At 33.7% G+C, this 21,855-nt stretch overlaps 1 protein-coding gene across 2 annotated transcripts; it reads left to right on the forward strand.

Moving 5' to 3' along the window:
* Window positions 1-5,050: 5,050 nt before the first annotated feature.
* On the forward strand, window positions 5,051-21,553 carry LOC124366072. Of its 2 annotated transcripts, none has more exons than XM_046822295.1 (2): window positions 5,051-5,186; window positions 20,700-21,553. In XM_046822295.1, the coding sequence occupies exon 2, from the start codon at window positions 20,700-20,702 to the stop codon at window positions 21,156-21,158; it is 459 nt and encodes a 152-aa protein (XP_046678251.1). In that variant the 5' UTR covers window positions 5,051-5,186; the 3' UTR covers window positions 21,159-21,553. The 2 variants fall into 2 exon arrangements, with proteins under 2 accessions (XP_046678251.1, XP_046678252.1); XM_046822296.1 differs by lacking the exon at window positions 5,051-5,186 and adding an exon at window positions 5,199-5,355.
* Window positions 21,554-21,855: the final 302 nt, after the last annotated feature.

The following is a 21,855-nucleotide window of genomic DNA, read 5'->3' on the forward strand; positions in this document are numbered from 1 at the left end:
ATTTGTTGTTTGTATTACTGCTCAATACTAGAGCAGAATTGTTGAAGATGGAGCTTATATTGGCTGCAGTTAACTTATTAAATTTTAACACATAAAACCAATATTTAATACTTTTTTAACGGCCATAATTATAAACTTTTTGACATAATTTCTTGGTCGTGGCAATAAGGCAAACTCAACATTAGCGTCGGCAATATATTTCACTCGAACCAGCACTCAGCAGTGGTCATAAACGTACAACACCTACTGCCTACTATAAATTACAGAGGAACGAGTAACTGCTAGTAGAGCAGATATGAGATGCAATGTAGTCTGACTTTTACTATACATTTAAGGAATGTTATGAAACCTATCTAAGTTGCCTTTTGACAAAAGTAAGCTTCTCAGAGCTGTGAATGTATATATATTTTTTCTTGATCGGGAGAGACAAAATCAGCTTTGGAACAAAAATACGAAGACCGAAGTAAATTAAAATTACCATAAATTTACACTTTTAACATACTTTCTTGATTGTGGCAAAAGGCAAACTCAATATTGGCGTTGGAGATATAGAAGCAGAAGTACTCATATGGGTTTAAACCCTACGAAATTGAGTGCGAAGCTGCGGGCAACTGCCAGCTTGGAAATAATTAAGAGAAGCATGAAATAGATGTCAGGTACTGCATGCCTACAATTTGGAACAACTGCAACTTAGTATTTTAATATAAAACAGTGTGTATGACATAGTGATTAATTTTCTGGTTTCTATAAAATTGTAGGACCAGCCTTAAGTTTTTAATAATTTAACAAATTACTTTGTTAAGAGAGTAAAACGCTAAGCTACACGATGTTTTAAAATGCATTTGTTCAAGTACCCCAGCCACAAATTTATTAATATTACATTCCATAGTGAAACAATGTGTTATAGCTTAAATATTGAGGATGGTCTTAGACGGTTTAAAGTTTGATCCGGGACACTTAATTGTTAGTATACATCACGTATTTTGGCGTGGAAAGTGTACTTCCACAAATATTATTCTACTACATAACTTCATCCAACATCATCAAGTGGACTGAATCCTGTTATACCTCTCTAAAGGTCGCAGAATAAACCATGAGATCTCATTATATGAACTTAATGGGTATGAAATTTCCGGCCCATTACGGCATTGGCTAAGAAGCTAGAGATGTAAACAATCGATTCCTGGTGGCCAGGTTTTCTGGAGCTCACTTTAAAGGTGGTATCAAATCTTATCATGTATCCCCCAAGATCGGGCTCTATTCCTGTAAAATCTATTCCTGAATATCATCCACAGTAATATGTCTGCTATGTGCAGATAATATAACGATTTACCTTCAAGTGGCCTACCTGGATGATTCTCGCCATCGGCAAACACCCTATGGAATTGATGATATTGTCTGAGCACTTTAGACATCACGCTTCTAGGCATGCTGTCATTACATATTCATTACATGTCATTACATATACTCATCCAGTTGCCTTCGACTAGAGCTCAACTGATACTGCACTGAAAATCATTAACAAATCCCGAACGAAGTGATATCGCTTTTGGATCTCAGCCCGATGTAGCCACATATGTAGCAATGCCAAATTACTTTTGGGTTACTAAATCACTCTCTTTAAAACTCTTATCATACCAGTCTTTGAGTATGCTTCTCTCCTCTGGTTTTCTTACCCATATCAATATTTTGAAACGGCTGCAGATGAGTTTAATAAGGATAGTGAGACTACCACTAGGCATTTATTTCATATTCATTATTTATAATCACCATTAAGCATGCCATCTTGTAATAAAACTGTTGAAAACTGATTGTCAAAAGGGGTAACAATTAAAAATAAAAATGAAGTAAAATACTTAGATACAGAATTGGCATGTTAATGCCCTTTGATTTTCTTTACGGAGAGATATATTTCGAGCTGATTACAGCCAGGGTCCGGACCCCTCCCCCCCGAAATTTAAGAAGTTAAAAAAAATCATGGAGCAGGAGAAAAAAAGGAGAGTTATCATTACTCTTGTCTAAACACATTAAATTGATTGATTTAATTGATTAAAGTGACCGTTGTTAAAAATATAATTGTCCTTTCGTTTAAATCATAAACTATCAAACGATACTTTTGGGCTCGGCCTTTCGGATAGTGTAGTGTAATCACGGTATTTATAGGGCGCGGTCACGTGACGTCCCAAAGTAACCTGAACCGTAACACGGCGAACAGTTTAAATTAGCGATCACTTCGTTCAAATTCGTCTTGGGGATGTAAAATGACCGCTTAGAATTAAGTTACGGGCGTTGATTTTAGGTGTTATTAAACTGTAGACGTGTATATAATATCGAAAAAAATTTTAAAAATCACTTTTGGTCGGAAAATACACTTGAAAACTCTACTGATTAAAAACTTCAACTAATTTGAACTTCAGTGATTGAGGTAACATGGTGTTTTCGGTTGAGTTAGGACGACGATTTTTGTTATCATTAAACTGTACCTATATAATTATCGAGAAAAAAATCACTTCCGGTCGGTAAATACCGAAGAAAAGCTCTCTACAGATTCAAGTTTTGACGATTTTGGATTTCACTGGTTGAGTGGTTGAGATAAAAGTGGTAATTAGAATTATGTTAGGACGTTGATTTTAGGTATTAATTCAACGCCGACTAATACATATATAATTATCGAGAAACAAAACAATAAAATCACTTCCGGACGGAAAATACCGAAGAAAAGCTCTCTACAGATTCAAGTTTTGACGATTTTGGATTTCACTGGTTGAGTGGTTGAGGTAAAAGTGGTACTTAGGATTATGTTGGGACGTTGATTTTACGTATTAATTCAACGCCGACTAATACTTATATAATTATCGAGAAACAAAACAATAAAATCACTTCCGGACGGAAAATACCGAGGAAAAGCTCTTTACAGATTCAAGTTTTGACGATTTTGGATTTCACTAGTTGAGTCGTCGTTGAGATAAAAGTGGTACTTAAAATTATGTTAGAACATTGATTTTAGGTATCAATAGAACGCCGACTAATAACTATATAATTATCGAGGAAACATTGACAAATCACTTCCGGTCGGATAATACACAGGACAAACTCCACTGATAAGTAGTTCCGACTACTTTGGATTTCACTGACAGGTATTATTTCATTTTTTTAGTATATCCGATCAGTAGTGATTATTTTTGTTTATTTTTCTCGATAATTATATATTTATTAGTCGGCGTTGAATTAATACCTAAAATCAATGTCGTAACATAATTATAAGTACTACTTTTACCTCAACCAGTGAAATCCAAAATCGTCAAATCTTGAATCTGTAGAGAGCTTTTCTTCGGTATTTACCGAACGGAAGTAATTTTTTTTCTCGATAATTATATAGTTAGTCGAGTACAGTTTAATGATAACAAAACATCGTCGCCCTAACTCAATCAAAAATACCACGTTTACCTCAATAACTGATTTCCGAAGTAGTTGAAGTTCTAATCATTAGAGTTTTTCATGTGTATTTTATTTCTGACCGAAAGTGATTTTTTTGATTTTTCCCGATAATTATGTACTCGTCTACAGTGTACTGATACAAAAAAACGTCACTACAAATCATTCATAAATACCTCAATCCGTGAAATCCAAAGCAGCCGAACTTCTAATCAGTAGAGTTTTTCCGGTGCATTTTCCGACCGTTAGTTTGACCTGCGCCCGAGCAACGTAGAAAATTGCCCTCTTTTTCTAAAGGGTTTTCGGCCGTCAGTGGCCCAATGTCCCCGAAGGGGTATTTAATTTTCTCTACAGAATATAGTTTTGTCAATTAAAACGATTGAGTGAAGCTCTGTTTTTTTCTTCTTCTTTCTTATCCAGTGAACGCAACATCACATTGGTGCCTTCTACTCGGCCAGAATCGAACTTCATAAAGTTTCTGAAGCTATACAAGAAAATTTGTGGCACCGTACTAGAGTTGCTGTGAGGGTTGAATTTGCCTATTACATCTTTCCACTTTCTGTAAGGCGTAGTTACTAAAGCTCCATATTTTTGGTATTTACCTTTTACTAGTGAGCTCATTGGCAAATAACACACAAAACGTCCCCCGGATCCCCGATTTCGGACCCCCCCCGAACGAAATTTCTGGCTACGCTACTGATTACAGCCCATTATTATTTGTATGAAACCTAAAATTAATGGTTGTGGATGAAATTAAAACTTACTCAAGCATACATACGAGTATAATTAATTGTACAGTTAATTACAAGTACAGTTCTTGATTGACTATTAATAAGGCTAATAAAGCAAGTAAATTCTTGCAATCATGCTCTATCCAAAGGAGCAGCAAATAAAGGATTTGTTATTAATATTATCATAAGTACACAATCATATATTTCATACGTAATATTTTTAAAAAATATGTATTTTCTTTATAAGTACCGTACTTGAAAGTGTAAAAAAAGATAATTATAATATAAGAATTGCGAACTCATTCTTAATGTCCTAACAGACCGAACACTTTGGTAGAACTAGTTAAAACTACTTACAAAATCATTGTTATGATGGCAGCAAATGTTTTGTCCCTAGGTATCCAAGAAAATATAGTAGAAAATATATCCTTCCCTGAAATATAGTTAATATTTCCAGAAAAACATACAAGTAGCATAATTAATTTTTCTATAAATATTTACATATTTTTCTACAATATTTTCATAGTTTCTGTAATAAATGTTGAAAATAATCTATTAATATTTCAACTATTAAACAGGAGTTATATGATCAATGTTGTAAAAATCAACCTTTAAAAAAATTAATGCATCTTAAATTTGATTTTGTAAGGTGGCTCTATGAGATGAACTCTACATTTCTTTCAACTGTGCCAAGAATCCAACACAATACCTTTGATTATGTATCAGTCTGGATAGATCAAGACAATACAATATTTGCCTTCAGAACGTGACAGAATATTTTGATGTTTTAATAATATGATATATAACTTATATGACAGGAAATGATTTCAAGATACTCTCTGCAGTTTTTTTATATTATTTGTTGACCCTTAACAGATGGTCAGTGGAACGGTTCCAAAATACTGTGGTTCAGCCAGACAGGCTATTTTTTGTTCTGTTTTCTGTTCAGTTTATCTTGTTTTCGTGTTGTTAGTCACACTGTCACTGCGTTCTGATTTCTGAAATTCAACAATAATTAAGGTAGATTTTTCCATTAGATGGAATACAAAATAGTTCTATAATTAGATGGAAATATACGTGGCTTTTAAGTAATAATAAAATTAAGGAAAGATTAATTACAGCGAATGTAAGGAAACTGAGTACTTAGGGAAATAATTGTCCAAGAGTAAACAAGGATTTACATATAAAAGTAAGTTTATTTTGTTTTGATCATTATTTTATTTGTCATATAATAACTTTGGGGTTAGTAATACACATTTATATTTACATAACTACAGCCTAGTAGTAAGGTGGCATATATTGCACCACTTCACATTATTTGATGATGATTAAAATGCATGAAAATAAATACAATAAAAGCTAGAAAGAACCCCAGGGAAACATCCCAAGAAATGTTTAGTGCATTACAATCCCATAAGCTATTAATATTTAATTTTTTATTCAAAATTTTTAAAACTTTCCTAATCATAAATTTGAAAACCTAACTAACCAATATATAATAGGCTATGTTCAATTATCTCTACGTTACTTTCTACTAGAATACTTTGAACTATTACTTTTTATAGCAGTCACTCAGACACATAAGGTATCGTTTTGACGTTAGGAGATTTCTTTATTGCCATTATGTCTAGATAAAGTAGGCATATGGTTTACCACATTTCTACTCGAAGCATTATGCTTAATACAGAATGTCCTTTCCACATCTTGTCCCATAGCAGGACTGTCCAGTGCCACAATTGGGAAGGACTCATTGCTCCAGTGATAAACATATCAGTCTTTGAATCTTATTTGCAGTGTGATTTCTTCTGCTTTTAACCACCACACAAGTGCTGCTTATATAACCGTTTGTTCCAAATGCCCACAGCTTTGGTTTTAATCCCTATTTATATATGAATCCTTTACAAGCACTGTAGTAGCTCTGGATATGATGCTCCCTTTGTATTGATTACTTCAGATATTATTCTCTAATGATTCCATGTTAGTTTGTTTAGAATAACTCCTAGATTCTCGGCTACATTAGGGTCTATTGTAGTAGGCTATTCTCCAGAGTTACTTTCTAGTAAAGGTTACTGTTACATTTCGAGATAAGTTGAGTTGTTTACAAAACCATCGTCTTGACCAGTATACTTAGGGCAGGTTTGGCAGTTGGGGGTTAAAGTGTACAGAACTTCAAAGTGCAAGGAAGTTACAATTCGTGTTCACTAGTTTTGGTTAATGACACATTCCAACATTACTAATGTATTATTCTGATTAACATAGGGGCCTCCGGAATAAAACTGTATGGTTTTAGGGGATGGAAATCACAACTTATGCTTTTTAATATTCGAAATAGAAATGTCATTTGGTACTTGTCTATGTTTGTCAGAGTTAACTGTGCCCGATAATTTATTTAAGTTTTCTGTGGTCAGTACAGTACCAACAGCCATCACTTGCAATAGTGCCTTCACTGCCTTGCGGACAACCTTGACGTCCATTTCTCAACTACCGTGTGTTAACTCTTATACAATCATTTAGTATGTAAATTTGTGTGTTTGAGCGTGAATAATGTGAGAGCAGTTAAAATCAAATTAATTTATTAATTTTTAATAATTGATCATCTTGTTTTTTTCAGAATGAGAACATGTGATTGTATGATGTTTTTAAATTAAGAAACGAATATTTTGATGTGATCGGATGTTACCATGTTATTCTGTATACATACACAATTAGGAAGATCCATTTATCAAATTAATGTTTGTTATTTACATTATTTAATATGTTTGTAGAAAGTTATAGTTAAAATTGTTTACATTATATTCAGATTTGCTTTTATCCACAGCTGTAACAAAACTCATATTATTAACCTATTGCTATAATCCACCTGAACAAAAAATTATAAGATTTAAATGGGTGAAATGACAAATGATAAAGCTGTAAGTTAGAATAAAAGGGAAACTATTTTTCTTACGAGATAGTAAAAAGTTATGTTTAGGTGAATTTCTAATATTTGCTTTGCCCAGTATCGTTTTCAAGTCGGCGTTGATGGCTGGAGGCAGTCTTGTTAACCTGATATGAACTTGTATTCTCAGAAGGTCTAAATTAATAAAAAAGTTTATTTTGGTCAATTCCTCCAATTTCGGTATTATTGTTATATTTAACTATGGCACGACAGCTGACGTCAGCAGTTTCCAATATGAGGCTGACTCACGGTCCCAACTAGACAGTGGTTCCATGCAGACTGTGTTAATCTTTCAAACAAAGAGTTTAAAAACTTGACCAAAACACATTCAACAACTTGGAAATGTAGCAGTTGTGTGGATTTTCACTCCCTACATGAAAACCGAGAATCCACTCCTGTTTCTTCAAATAAGACTTCAAACATCAAAATGACTCCCCAATGTGACTCACTTAAAGAACTTGAACAAAGTCTTGTTGAAAATGAGGAGCAAAATAGTGAAGAAAGTTTAATAATGGCAGCTAAAATAGGATCTGCACTTTTACATGAAAACAATATTCTTAAAAAAGAAAATTGTACCCTGCTAGCCCAATTAAATAGCCTTGAAGCCAAAATAGAGGAGCTGGAATACAATGAATCAAAACATATATCCAATATGGAGTCACTACAAGGAAAAATATCCGAACTTGAAGCACAGCTAACGAAAGAAAAACAATGCATGATTGAAGCACAGGATATTTTTGAAGAAAATGACAAAAAACTCTCTGAACTGATATTTGAGTACGAAATAAAAATTAAAGACCAAAAGAAACAAATTGCAATGCTGAAAACGCAAGTATCTTATGGAAATCACACAACAGCACAACATAGCAATGTAGAAACCCAAACTGAGCTCTCTACTGATCAGACCAACTCCTCCTTCCCCCCTTCCACCTCACCCTCCCTTCTCCTAGAAATTGGCAGTTTAAAAAAAAGTCACACTTCACTTGAAGAGAAATTCTCAAGCTTAGAAGCATCCATCACGAATTTATCAAGAATTAGAAATGGCAAAGAAGAAACCTCTGAAAGGAAAATACCAAGGCACAAACACAAAACTAATCCCAAAGCCAAATATAGTGCCTCCCTTAAAGTGCAGAAGACGAAAGCATCCATCTCCCAGGCTGAGCACCCTACCAGTGAGCTTATCCCTGAAATAGCCCAACCAATTCATTCCAACAGCAACAAAGAACATCCTTCTTTCACCAGTACTGCAAACTTTACAAAGAAACTATCACCCCCTATAACAGCCATCATAAGGCCTTCAAGTCAGACTACAGAGGATTTCTTTAATGAACACATAGAATTCTTTAAAAGGAATATGCAAATTAGTTCTACAACTCATCAAATAACACTTAAGGCAAGTAACCAATGCTCAACAGCTTTTCTAGGTCAAGCTCCAAACCAACAACACACTTTTTTAGAAAAAACCAAGACAAAGATTGTGAAACCATAGTACAAATATTAAAACCAGTAACAGGAAAAAGTAAACAACACAAATTTATCATTGCTCACCAAAACATTGATGGCCTTCAGAACAAAATCGAGAGACTGACACACTTCCTACACAGCTCTAATCCAGACTTAATAATTCTTACAGAACACGGCTTAAGTAGTCAAAAGTTGGAAAACACAAGAATCCCTGGCTACAGTCTACTAGGTGGTTTTACCAGACAGCAACACTGGAAAGGTGGAGTGGCTGTTTTTGCTAGCTTAAGACTAAAAAACAAGATTACAGTAGTATCAATATCAAGCAATACATCGGAACTCATTTGTGAACGATGCTCCTGAAAATTGAGCTGAGACAAGGATTTTTACAACTGCTAAGCGTCTACAGACCACCCTGCAGCAACTTAGAAAATGCAATAGACATTTTATCAGCTGAGCTTGACAAAATTGTAGCCATTAATGACATGGTACTGGTGATGGGGGACGTGAATGTAGACAATCTTATTGAAAGCAATGACAGAAGAAACCTGGATGAAATGCTCCTTAGCCATGGCTTGAGCAGACTTCATCTACCCGCAACCAGAATAACAAATCATAGCCAGACCTGTATAGATTTTATATGCACGAACATAAAAGAAACGGAAATAGCTACCAAAATAACACAGACAGGCCTCTCAGACCACACGGCCCAACTATGTACGATTCTCACAGATTCTACGAAACAGCCACTGACCCAAACAAAAAGAAGACAGTTTAATGCAAGAACAGTGCAAGAATTGAAGCACAATCTGGAATCCCAAGACTGGACTAAAGTCACTCTCACCGAGAATGTGGAAACTGCTTATAAAGCATTTAGTGGAATTTTTCAAACTGCATTGAACATAGCATGTCCACTCAAGATAGTAAAGAAGAAAAGAAACCCCTACAAAAATATATGGGACAATGAAAGTCAGGCCCTAAAATTATCATACTTAGAAGCACTGAATAAACAAATCATTACTGGCCACCCTGATGACAAAAAAGAAACAGCTCGAAGGAAAAAATGTTATGATATAAAACTCAAAACTCTTCGTAAACAGTGCAACTCTTCATTCATAGAACAGTCGGACAACAAATCAAAAGCTGTGTGGAATGTAATAAATAATGAAAGAAAAGAAAAATCTTCAAAAAATCCACTAGAATGCCTAAAAATAGAGGAAGAAATCGTTGACTCTCCAATAACTATTGCCAATCATTTAAATTACTTCTTTGCTACAGTCGCTGACCGAACACTCCTCAGAAATGGAACATCGACACCTGTAATAGCACCAAACAATAACAACCAAAAAAACACCAAACCTAGCCTTCTTTGAAACCAACAAACAAGAAATTGGAAAAATCATTGACTCTTTAAAAGCAAAAACATCAGCAGGGGAGGATGAGATCTCATCAAAATTGATCAAACAGTGCAAACACGAAATAATCACCCCACTGACTCACATCATTAATAAATCACTTTCACAAGGAATATTTCCAAATGAACTAAAATTCGCAAAAATCTATCCGAAATTCAAATGTGGAGCAACAAATGAAGCCACCAGCTACAGGCCAATTTCCCTAATCTCTACTTTTTCTAAAATACTGGAGCGAGTAATACTAAATAGACTACTGAGCCACCTCAAGCAGCACGATCTTCTCACCCCTAGACAACACGGTTTTATAAAAGACAGATCAACTTCAACAGCAATAGCTCAACTAATTGAAGAAATCATCGACAATCTGGAAAAAGGAAAAATTGCAACAAGCATATTTTTGGATTTTAGTAAAGCGTTTGACTGCCTTGACCATGAACTCATACTGAAAAAGGTACACTCTCTTGGAGTCATTGACAAGGAACTTGACTGGTTTAAGAGCTACTTGAGCAACAGGGAACAAGTAGTAGAACTTACTTACTTGGAGAAAAACACTGTGACGAAAGTAAAATCCAAGCCAATACCAGTAAGCAGAGGAGTACCTCAAGGCTCCGTGCTTGGACCCGTCTTGTACATTCTCCTAACAAATGACTTCCCAAATTATCTCCAAAACCACTGTGAAATTGTAATGTATGCTGACGACACAGCTTTGATTTTAGCAAATAAGAACAAATCTCAGCTAGATATAGACTCTTTTGTTGCATACAATGTGGCTAAGCAATACTGCCACCTCAATGATTTAGTCTTAAATGACTCAAAGACCCAACAGCTAGTCTTTACACCTAACCCAAACCAATATGACGGGCTCCCAGAAATAACTACAATTAAATCAGGAAAGTACCTTGGTCTAACTGTTGATCAAAACCTCTCATGGGAACCTCACATCAATCCACTCTGCCACAAACTTAATAGTAGCCTGTATGCAGTGAGAAGAATAAAACAAATCAGTAGCCCTCAAGTAGCTTTGACAGCATACCTTTCCCTATTTGAATGTCATCTCAGATATGGACTGATAGCCTGGGGAAGTACGACAATTGGAAATCTTAAAAGGGTGCTCGTTATACAAAAAAGGGCTGTCAGGACTCTAAGTGGATTAGGACCAATGGACTCATGCCGAGCAGCTTTCAGACATCTAGGAATACTGACGATCATAGGACTCTATATCCTAGAGACGATCTTATTTGCCACAAAAACAGGGCACGCAAGAACTGGCGACATCCACCCCTACAACACCAGACATAGAAACAACTTCCTCCTTGACCCTCATCATCTGACTCTGTTCGAAAAAAAAACCATCGTATAAAGGAGCCATGTTCTTTAACAATCTACCTGACTACCTAAGAAAGCTTCCAGAGAAGAACTTCAAGGCCTCCTTAAGAAGCTGGCTGCTGGAGCATCCATACTATAGTGTCCAGGAGTACCTTCAGTGGAGGACAAGCGCTTTGTAATTTACATACACTGACTCATACACTGATTGTGACATAAACACTGACCTTTGTTCTATTCTCTAAGAATATGTTCAATAAAGATATATTCTATTCTATTCTATTCTATCACGTGAAGCGTCGTGCAGTGGTAGAACAAGAAAATATTTTTCCACTAAATATAGTTGATTGGTCCGATAAGATAAATGTATTCTAAATTTGTTAAATTCTGTAAAAAGTGGTATTGCCTTCGAAAATAAATTAAATGAAAGGTTATAAAGTATAAGTTAAATAATAAAGAGAAGTCTACAAGCACCCTAGATGTTTCAAGAACATTTACGATGGAGGATCTAGACGAGACTATCACCATTATACCAACAGGGAGGGTAGCTAACTGATTTAGATAAAAATTTTCCAGAATTCGGCTATAAAGTTAAATTTGGCTTCTTTCATTCTGCAGTGACCTCTTGACTCATAAGTCATCTTTATTGCACATTAAAATTGCATTCACAATTACATTCATACAGAACAGGAGCATTTTCAATAAATATATGCTAAAATTTAAATATCAATTAAGTTTATAGCAAAGAGACTGGACTAAATAATAAAATATACTGGCTAGGTGTTAAAGTTTTACATGACAACAAATTAAAATACAATACAAAAAGACAAAGAATAAAAAATTATGTATAAAACAAATACTATGATTATAAACTAGTTTAAAAATTTCAACACTGAGTAAAGGATAGATTTAGACATATGCTCTTGAGGTAAAAGAAAAAAATTCTTGAACATTTTAAAAGCAGTAACTGGATAGAAAAGCCAGTCTCTTTCTTGAACTTTGGAAAGATGTCTCCTTTTTTATGTAATCTGGAAAATGGTTTTTAAACAGGGTGATTCAGGCGGAGATTTTTCATAGAAGGCGATTTTATGTAATGGATACTGTATCAAAGAAGAATTTAGAGTAACATGAAAATGTACATGATTCCCACTTAAAAATTTCTCTAAACAACTTCTGACAAAAACTACACATTGATATATAAACAGGGAGGGAAGGGGTAAAATTTTGGGATTTTTAAAGATTTCTCTGCAAGGGCGTCTGAAGCCAGCGCCAGTCAGAACTCTTATGACCTTTTTATGCATAAGGAACACTAGAGAACTCGCTGGGGGTGCCCCAAAAAATCAAACCATAGAATATTAAGGAATTGAAATAAGCAAAGTACACTTTACAGAGAGTTAGATAATCAACAATTTGAGGAAGACTTTTACCGTGTTTAAAACACACAATAGGCCTACTATTAGACAAAGTCTCGTAAAAACAAAACCAAAAAAGTGGCACACAGGATTCCATAAACTGTGTTTACAGTCTAAAATGTAGTTGCAATAGGAAATACATAGGTGAGACAAAAAGTTAATTAAATTTAAGGATAAAATAACACAAAGAAAACACAAGATAGGTCTCACAGAAAAATAAAAAATTGCACACTATTGTTGGTTCAAAGACCATCATTTGAATTGGGATGAAGTCAACGTAATACATCAGGAATCACATATTTTTTTAAAGGAAATTAATAGAGGCAACATATATAAAATTGGCAGACAATCAGTCAACCATCAGTCGAGATTAGGTCGCTTTGGTTGCCAATACAAAAAAATGAACTAAAAAGAAAACCAAAAGCATCAAACAGATATGATATTTGTAATAAACCAATGCAACAGTATGGTTTTAAGAAGTTCATCTAGCATGAACCAATAATAAAAAAAGGACTGATTCCTGTCTCCTTTCCTTTTCATTGCCGCCATCTTGTTTCTGCTGTCATGATCGCCATATGCTATTGGCCTTTGGTCAGTCATAGGTAGTTGATTGACGAATGCAGACGTATTGTGACCTGTATTCTGTAGTTCAGTTTTAATAATTAGTGTTGAGTTTAGTTTTTTAAGTGCATGATTTAGATTTAGTGAAATTGACACACAACATGGTGGTTGTGATTCCTGACTTAGGCTTTGGTATGGTTTTTTAATTTTAGCCTTAGTTATTTACCTGAAGAAGAGATCAGATTGCAGATCTCGAAACGTAGTGTTACTGATTTTTTGTTTCACTGAACAATGGCAAATTTCCGGAGAAATCCTGTTTCCTTCACAATCCTTCCATCATCAAAAATAAGCTTCAAACAAAGTACATCCAGTAATAAAAAAACTTTCTAATTGTTAGATTATCATTTACGACGACTAGTACATCAAGTTGGACTGTCTGTATAAAAGTATGACGTGCTTGAGTATTTCAAGGTCGCATTTTTTACATCTTCAAAAATCTGTCATGACTTTTGGTCACGTCCAAATTGTCAGACATTTCAATAAGACACTTTTGAGTTCACTTATCATTCCCTCTGAATATCTGACATGCTTGAATAACTTTTTTTCCTACCTCTTTTTACGACAGCGTTCCGCTCACTACTCATCAGATTAATATCTCTCGGTTATCAGAAAGACACAGTGCATATACACTGTGAATGTCAGACACACTCAAGTAGTTCCATGTGACTGTTTTTTCTTACATTTTTGAAAATTTGAACACGCTCACCTCCCCACTAGAATGGCTAACTTAACATAAACATTTTTTGTTTTAGGACCTAATCTTTACAATCCAATAGGTCCCATATCGGTTTAGTAACTGCAAATTTAGCATCCCAGGCTCCCCTACTATGAGTTCTGTGAGATCATCGCAATAGATAAGGAAGAAGAGTGGACCAAGAATAGAAGACCCCTGACTTGGCTCTTTCCTGGATTTGTTAGAATAACTGAACAAATTTCCGATCCAACAACCTAGATTGGGTGTTACGGACCTTACTTGGAAGAAGTGGGTCTTTTTGAACTGAAGTAGGCAAATGCAATACATCAAAATCCAAATAAGGAGTGATTTTTTTATCATTATATGATTGTGGAGTGTAAAAAATGGAGCACATAGCGTATGATTGCTCCTTGCTCTTTTTTCCGGGAGGCTTAGCTGGTGAGCTATAGTAGTTGACTTACCTTCGATATATGCATGTTTAAATAGACTAAGTGAGCCGACTAATGTTTCATCCTTATGTGTGTATTTTAAATCTTTTTAATGGTTTTCCCCATGAAAGGAGATTAGGATGATTGGTCTGAATGCCTTAAGTTGAGATGAGTCTACATTTTTCAACACAAACACCACTCATGTTGTCCTTCAATTCTCTGGGATTTAGCCAAAAACATAGCTGCTCCTGGAGAGAATTATTATAGTATTTAAAAGAATATCTAACCCTTCTTGTAGTAGTGACAGAAAGATTCCATCAAGTCCTGGTAATTTAAATGGTTTTAAAGAAGTAAAAGCACTTTCTGCTGAAAACTTTTTTCTTGATTGCTGCCTGGACCAGGTGATCTTCAGACTGGACCTTCCCTCCGTTAAAGGTAAAAAATACTCATCCCAAGGTGAGAGCCTCAATCAAGGTGGGAATTAAGAATTTTTTCTTAATTCTTTCTTATATATATTTAGGGAACTTTAGTAAAGATTTCACTAACCTGTAACAATTGCCCATCTGAAAAGTTTCCTCACTTTATATTTTTGTGTGTCTAATCTCTTTGTCCACCAAGGCACGTTTTTTAAGCCTATTGCTTCTGAAAGGACAATTTTCCTAATAGGTTAGGTCTTTATTATGGCAATTTATACCACTTGAACTGACCTTTCAAGTTTCATTCATTTTTCTGATGGGGATCTATCTCCAAGTCGAACTTTACAATGATCCTATAGTAAGCCTGATAGACATACCACCTGACTAGATCTATACCATTTCGGTTTTTAATTAAGGTGATACCTAACAACTCTTGCCTAATCTTAGTAATAAAAATGGGTTCTTACCCTTTATTTACTAATTCGAGATTGAACTTGGGGACAAACTCAAGCAACTTGTCACTTCTCTTGTTTATGGTGCACCTGCCACAGTAGGTATGATGAGTGTTGTTATTACAACAAATAAATCTGGTGTCACTCCTCTTCTTCCACACTATGTCCACTTCTGTTGGTGGGCAGATTCTGGATGTGTTCGGAAAGTACGATGAGGCAATAATCACCTCTCTTAACTCCTTTGTTGGATGGCACTTCTGCTGCCACATCCACCAACTCTTATTATTAATTTTGTAATAAGAAAATAATTTATTCATTAGTTTTGAGAGCAAAACACAAGCTTTTGGGTTTTCAGCAGTACGATTATAATTTGGTTACCAACCTGGGTCATGAGGCCCCTAATAATTTCTTTGTTGACCTAAGATTCCTGGATTAGAGTTTAATCCAGGTCTGCTGAGATAAACCTCCTTCTCAAGATAACAGTTGTATCCTTTGCAAGGTGGAAGTGTATCTGTATTAGACATGTTATTTGGACACCATTTCTTTACCTCGCCCAGGTGATCTGCTCATGTCGCTATTCTTTGTTTGCTCGAGAATTGTTCCATGATTTTTTCCTTTAGCATAAACTGATGGTCCCTTTAATGTAGGCACTTTCTTCAGGGAAAGAGAACAGGTTGGTTTTTCTTCATCCACTACTAAAGTCACTTTTGAAGTAGATCTCCCTGTTTCAGGTTTGTCAGGGACTTCTGATTTGCTTCTTGTTCCTCCACTTCCATCCTCTCAGCACTAACTTCTTCTTTTTAAGATAACCCAGGCTTCTGTTTCTCCTCCTCCTTTGTGGAATCCAACGATAACCTTTGGAATTTCTTCTTCAGCCTTTCACTGGATTTCTCCAAAATTTTAGCTGATTCAGGGAGCCTCTTTCTCAAATTTGTTTGCAGTGGCAGAGTCTCTTTCAAACGTAAAAATTGCAGACTTATCCTTGTCACTCCTACAAAGGACAATCCATTACCAAAACAAAAAGTCCTAATTCTGTACCATGAGATACTTCCAAATCCTCTCATTTCAGTTGTTTCTACTTTTTGGAAGGTAGGAATTCGCAATTCTTGAGTTAGAAAATCTCTCTTGCGCAATCTTCAAACTCGCCACCTCAAAAGACCAGATTCTCCTGTTTCCAGCTAAGCTATTCTGCTGTTTCTTGATTGTCACATGTAATAATCAAGACCTATTGTATTCTGTTGATACTGTGAAATCTTAAGAGTTTGGCTCTCAACTCCTTCTTCTACGATATCTTCCAGGATTACATTCTGTATAGCTTCCATCTGTTCTGGTGTAAGGAGAGTTTCGGTAAAACTCACATCCAGTATACCCAACCTTACTCCCTAAGTTGCTTGTTTATAGGACATCGTAAATGTAAGTTGCAGTATGCTCTTTTTGTATCCCCCCAAATAATTGATAACATTAACAATTTTATAACTTTTCAATAAAAATATCCAACATTTACAATACTAAGCAGAAGTTATTTCGATAGAAATAATCATTTTAATTGTATTGTGTTTTAACTCTTTCCATACTGAGGATCACTGTGAACGATGATCAGTACTAATGTGAAAAGTGCTGGAGTCGCTGACATTGACACTACACAAATTTGTTATAGCATATTTTTATCTATTTTCCAGTATTCTGAGTAATACGGTTAAAATTCATATGTTTTAATCTAGTGTTTTTCATTCTTTCCTTGCATCTTAGTGATACACCTAAGGTTTGCAGTCATTGCATCTTTTGTGAAGTTTGTTTTCTTTGGACCAGTGTTCTGCCATTTGGTTTGGTTATTGCAGTTGGTGACTTGTGTAATAAATATTATGTTATTTTGGTGATTTGTGTAGTAAATATTTTGTTATTTTGCAAGTAAATGTTTTGTTTTTACTACAATGTGTTCAATGAGTGTAGATAAATTCGTTTATGCAGGTGTTTCTTATTTTCATTTGAAGTTAGGCCTGGATTTTGTCTTTAAGAATGGTTTTTGAAACATGAACTTCAGTGGTTTACTTTCATGTTGTAATACATAATTCATACACATTTTGTATATTTTAGAACCTAATTGTAAAACATGTAATTTGGAAGCAACGTCATAGAAAACATGAATAAAATTTATGCTTGCGTATTAATGTTTCTAAGTGACATTTTTATTTTTGCCTCTAAATTGAAAATTGTTGTGTAAAAAAGTATATAAAATATGTTATTTAAAAAAGCATATAAAATATGTTATTTGTATTTGTTTTTCTGCTCTTTATTGTGGACATTCTGAAAAAGAATTTTGAACTTTTGTTAGCAGGGAGGGTAGTGTACATTACTATGATTGAAAGTTAGAAGTTTTTTAACTATGTTTTTGAATTTTATAAACAAATAATTATTCTTAACATAATTTTTATGTCCGGTTTATTCTATGAAACTGTGTACAATCAAAAATAGAATATGTTCAAAATTAAAGATAGTTACTGTAATTTTTCTCTAAAATTCTACATTTTGTAATAGAATAGCACAGTGAAGAATATCCGTTTCATAATTCTTTGTTAATTGCCCCTCGTTGTTGCGTCATATGTGGTAGATCAGAGTGGATTCTGTTACATTAGGTGTGTAAGACTCAGCTATAGTTTTCAACTGCTGTAATATTCCGTTTTATATAACTAAATTTATTCCATTATGCCCAGTTGAATTTCATTGAACTGATTTCACTCGCTTGGAAAATAAATCACTTATAATACCTTTAAATCTATATTATAATGCTAAATTACAAATTGATAAACTTACATTTTTTGCTAGTAAGCATTTACAAAAACCCTAAAAGTTGAAAATGTTGTGTTTTTTTAATTCCTTCATTGCTAGTGTACACTGATTGAGATTGACTATTCCCAATCTGACTGTACCAAAAGGCGACTACCACAGTCAATGTTCTAATTGTGTTGATGGTTTAATCTTATTTTTAATATCTAAAGAAAAATATATCTTTTTCATATTTCATTTTAATAGTGACACTTAAATATTTATCTGGATTAAAACATATTCTTTAAAAAAATTGAATTATGTAACTTATCTAATTGTCTTTCCAACTAGAGTTACAGCCACTTCTACGACATGTATTGATGAAATCATAACAAATGTCTGTGGGGATCAGTTAATCATTGAGAGTGTGGTAACAGCATTATCTGATAACGATAAACAAGTTATGGATCTAGTGAATCTTCGTAACAATAAAAATAATCTAAAACTAAAATTGTGAGGATGAATTTTTTCCCTAGACAGCATAACATTATTTTAATTATTACTGGAAAAAGAAAATTGGGTAACCCATTTTAGTTCATTAAAAAAATTAATACAACACTTTTTATAATATATTTCAATATTATTTTGATTTTTCTTTCCCAAAAATCTAGAAAACCCAAAAAAAACATTCAGAAGAACTGAAAGAAGTAAACATAATCTCATCCATCTAAATGAATAGTTTAACAAAATCTGATACAGAGATGGAATCTTCATGGACTTATCTTTGGACAATAGTTCTCAATGTAAAAATGTTAAAATACCACAAGTATAAAAATTTGTGACTTAAAAGGGTGAAAAATTTGTAGAAATAACTAAAACAAACAACAATCAAATCCTTAAATTTGGGTACCCAAATGTTCCATTATAGGTCTACTATTATTTTTGCAACTTAAAGGACATGCCTAAATGTCAAGTTAATCAAGTAAAAAACCGAATTTGATACATGCTGATTAAAATCTCATCTAAGCCTACAATGACTGGCATAGAGTTTAAAATGAACTTTTATATTAAATTTTCAAGAATTCATAATAATAAAAATTTGGTTTTTGAACATTGAAAAAAACTAAGTACATGTACGAAACAAAATAAAAACGGTGCCGAAGTCCAAATTTGTATTGATAACGAAGAGTTATCTCAAGTTCATAAAACGAATTTCCTAAGCTCTTTACATTGATAACCATCTAATTTGGGATCAGTATATTGATCATTTTTTTTAAATAAAATGAACCTTTGAACTTGAGCTCTAAATAGGTTATCCAACATATGTAATCTAACTGAATTAAAAAGTGTGTTTCATGCTCATGTTCAATCATTTGTATTTGATTACTAATGGGATCAAGTATAGGATATTTATGTATGGAGTACATCCACTCAAGATCTGAATATACCTTTAGTTGATCAATTGTTAGATTTATGTAATAACAAATCTGAACAAAAAGTTTGGATTTAAAATGTTTAAATGTTTATAGCATATACATTTTATAATGTTTTTATAAGTATAAAAAGTAACATAAATAAATGTTAGCATACAGTGGTATTCACTGTTATAATAACAGTAATAAAATCAAAATAGTTTTGCATAACCATACACTAGAAAATTAAATTCATACAATGGTATAAAGTTGATCCATGTTATACCAAAGAAATTAGAGACACAAAGAATTGTAACAATTTCAGGCTATTGCTATTTAGGTATTATTGCTTATATTGCCTCTTATACTTTAGACAATAAGAAAAAGTAAATTAATTGTAACTGCAACATTGTTAATATTAGTATTAAATACTCTCAGTACCACATCTAGGGATATTTTTACTTAGAGTAACATAGATGCCCAGGTCTGAAAGTGTTAATCTTAGATTATAGTATGTTAAACTAAGGCTTACTTAGATATTTAGGTCTGTTAAATTGTCACTTGAAATTTTGGAATTATTTACTGAATTTCAATAATGTTTAATGATTATTTGAATTGGATTGAATGTGGTGATTCAATTATTGTACAATTATTTGGTATGAATTTGCAAACAAACAAAATTTGTTTACTCTTGAAATAAACATTTCAATAATTCTCTTTTGGTTTTTACAATTAGTCTTAATTAAAAGTTGCTTCAGAAAGTACAACACTTAAAAATAATATGAGTAACTCATTCTGAATGTGATTATATAATTTCAACTAATCTAGCATTGTAATCTGTTATGCACCGTGGGAGTAGGTGTGTGGGAGTAGATGTTGGGCTTTATCTATGTGACGTATAATAATGGTTCTTGATAACTACAATTTTTAACCTTGGCAAAATGCTTGTTTCATATTATTGATATATTGTTTCTTGTATTGGAGACTTTTACATAAATTGTGTTGTTACTTGCCATAAATCCCAACATCAGTCTGTTGAACTGAAAATTTATTATTTATCACTTCAAGCACTACAGCAATTTCCACCAATACAATATTAATATTTTACAGTTTTATTCATTCCAATATAAGCAAGTTAAATTTGTATGCAAGTTTGTTTCAAATGAAATTCTAACAATGTTTTATGTTTAAATCTCAGATGACTGCTTTATCATGGTTCTTTGGTGGGAAGAAGAAAGAGGAGAAACCGGTTACAGTGGAGGCCGTTGAGGTGGGTAATGATGAGGACTATACGATCATACAGGCCTATCCCAACCAGCCTGGACTCTACCCCCAGATGCCACAGTCACTCTACCCCACATCTCAGTTCTACACGCCTCTGCCATACTCAGTGCTGCCACAACGACAGGACCAGCAACCCGCAGGGAGCGTCGCAGTCAGAGCTAATCCTCAGAACCAATTGGATGGTGTTCCTTTCGTCTTATCCCCCAAGCTGGAGCAAGGCTCTAGCCAGTCTCAGATACCTGGACTAGAAGATCTCAGACGTGCGGTATTCCAAATCGCGGCTGACATAAATGATCCTATGTTTCAATACGAATTCAATCTGGAACAATCGGTTATGCAGGAGGCGTCCTTGTATAATCGCGACAGTGCCTAGACAGTGGACTGTCACTAAATGACCTTGTTTTGTGTACATAATATTTTAATGGAACAAATTATTTTGTGTGTACAAAGTATATATTTTGTTATCACCTTCTAAAATATTTTAATTTTAAAAGAATTGTGATATGCGCCTAAACAAGGAGTATTGACAAACAACTTCATTGATATGTGTCTATTTTAAAAAGCATTATATTCATATGTTTGTTATATATTGAATATTTGTGTTGGTATGCAGTAAAATTAGTCTTTCTAAATTTTTGTTCGTATTGAATTAGAACTTGTACTAATTTAAATTTAATCAATGTATAAATTGACATAGAAGGAAGTTTTCTATTCAGATAACAAGATGAATAATTTCAAATTGTAAGAATAAACGATTAAAAGCGATGACTTTATATTTTAATATATTTAAATATTTTAAGCGAGTTTAGGTAACTTAATTTAGCGAATCAACATTATTATGTAACAGTAGGTCGAACATATTAGCTCAAAACATTATATTTTATATTTAAGGTATGAACATGTTACACACATCTTATCTAACTACGTGTTAAAACTTTATCTGTGATGTTTTTATTAATATTATTGTAAATTCTTATAAGACGAAGCTCTCCTTAGTATCCCTCAAAATTTGTAACCAACACATCACATTTCTACAGTAGGTTTCTTGACAAGGCTTTCAGTGATCTGTT

The sequence above is a fragment of the Homalodisca vitripennis genome, chromosome 7, assembly GCF_021130785.1.
Source record: "Homalodisca vitripennis isolate AUS2020 chromosome 7, UT_GWSS_2.1, whole genome shotgun sequence".
Taxonomy (NCBI): Eukaryota; Metazoa; Arthropoda; class Insecta; order Hemiptera; family Cicadellidae; genus Homalodisca; species Homalodisca vitripennis.

Coding starts and splice junctions, on each gene's coding strand:
- LOC124366072 (XM_046822295.1), top strand. CDS start 20,700: ATGACTGCTTTATCATGGTTCTTTGGTGGGAAGAAGAAAGAGGAGAAA.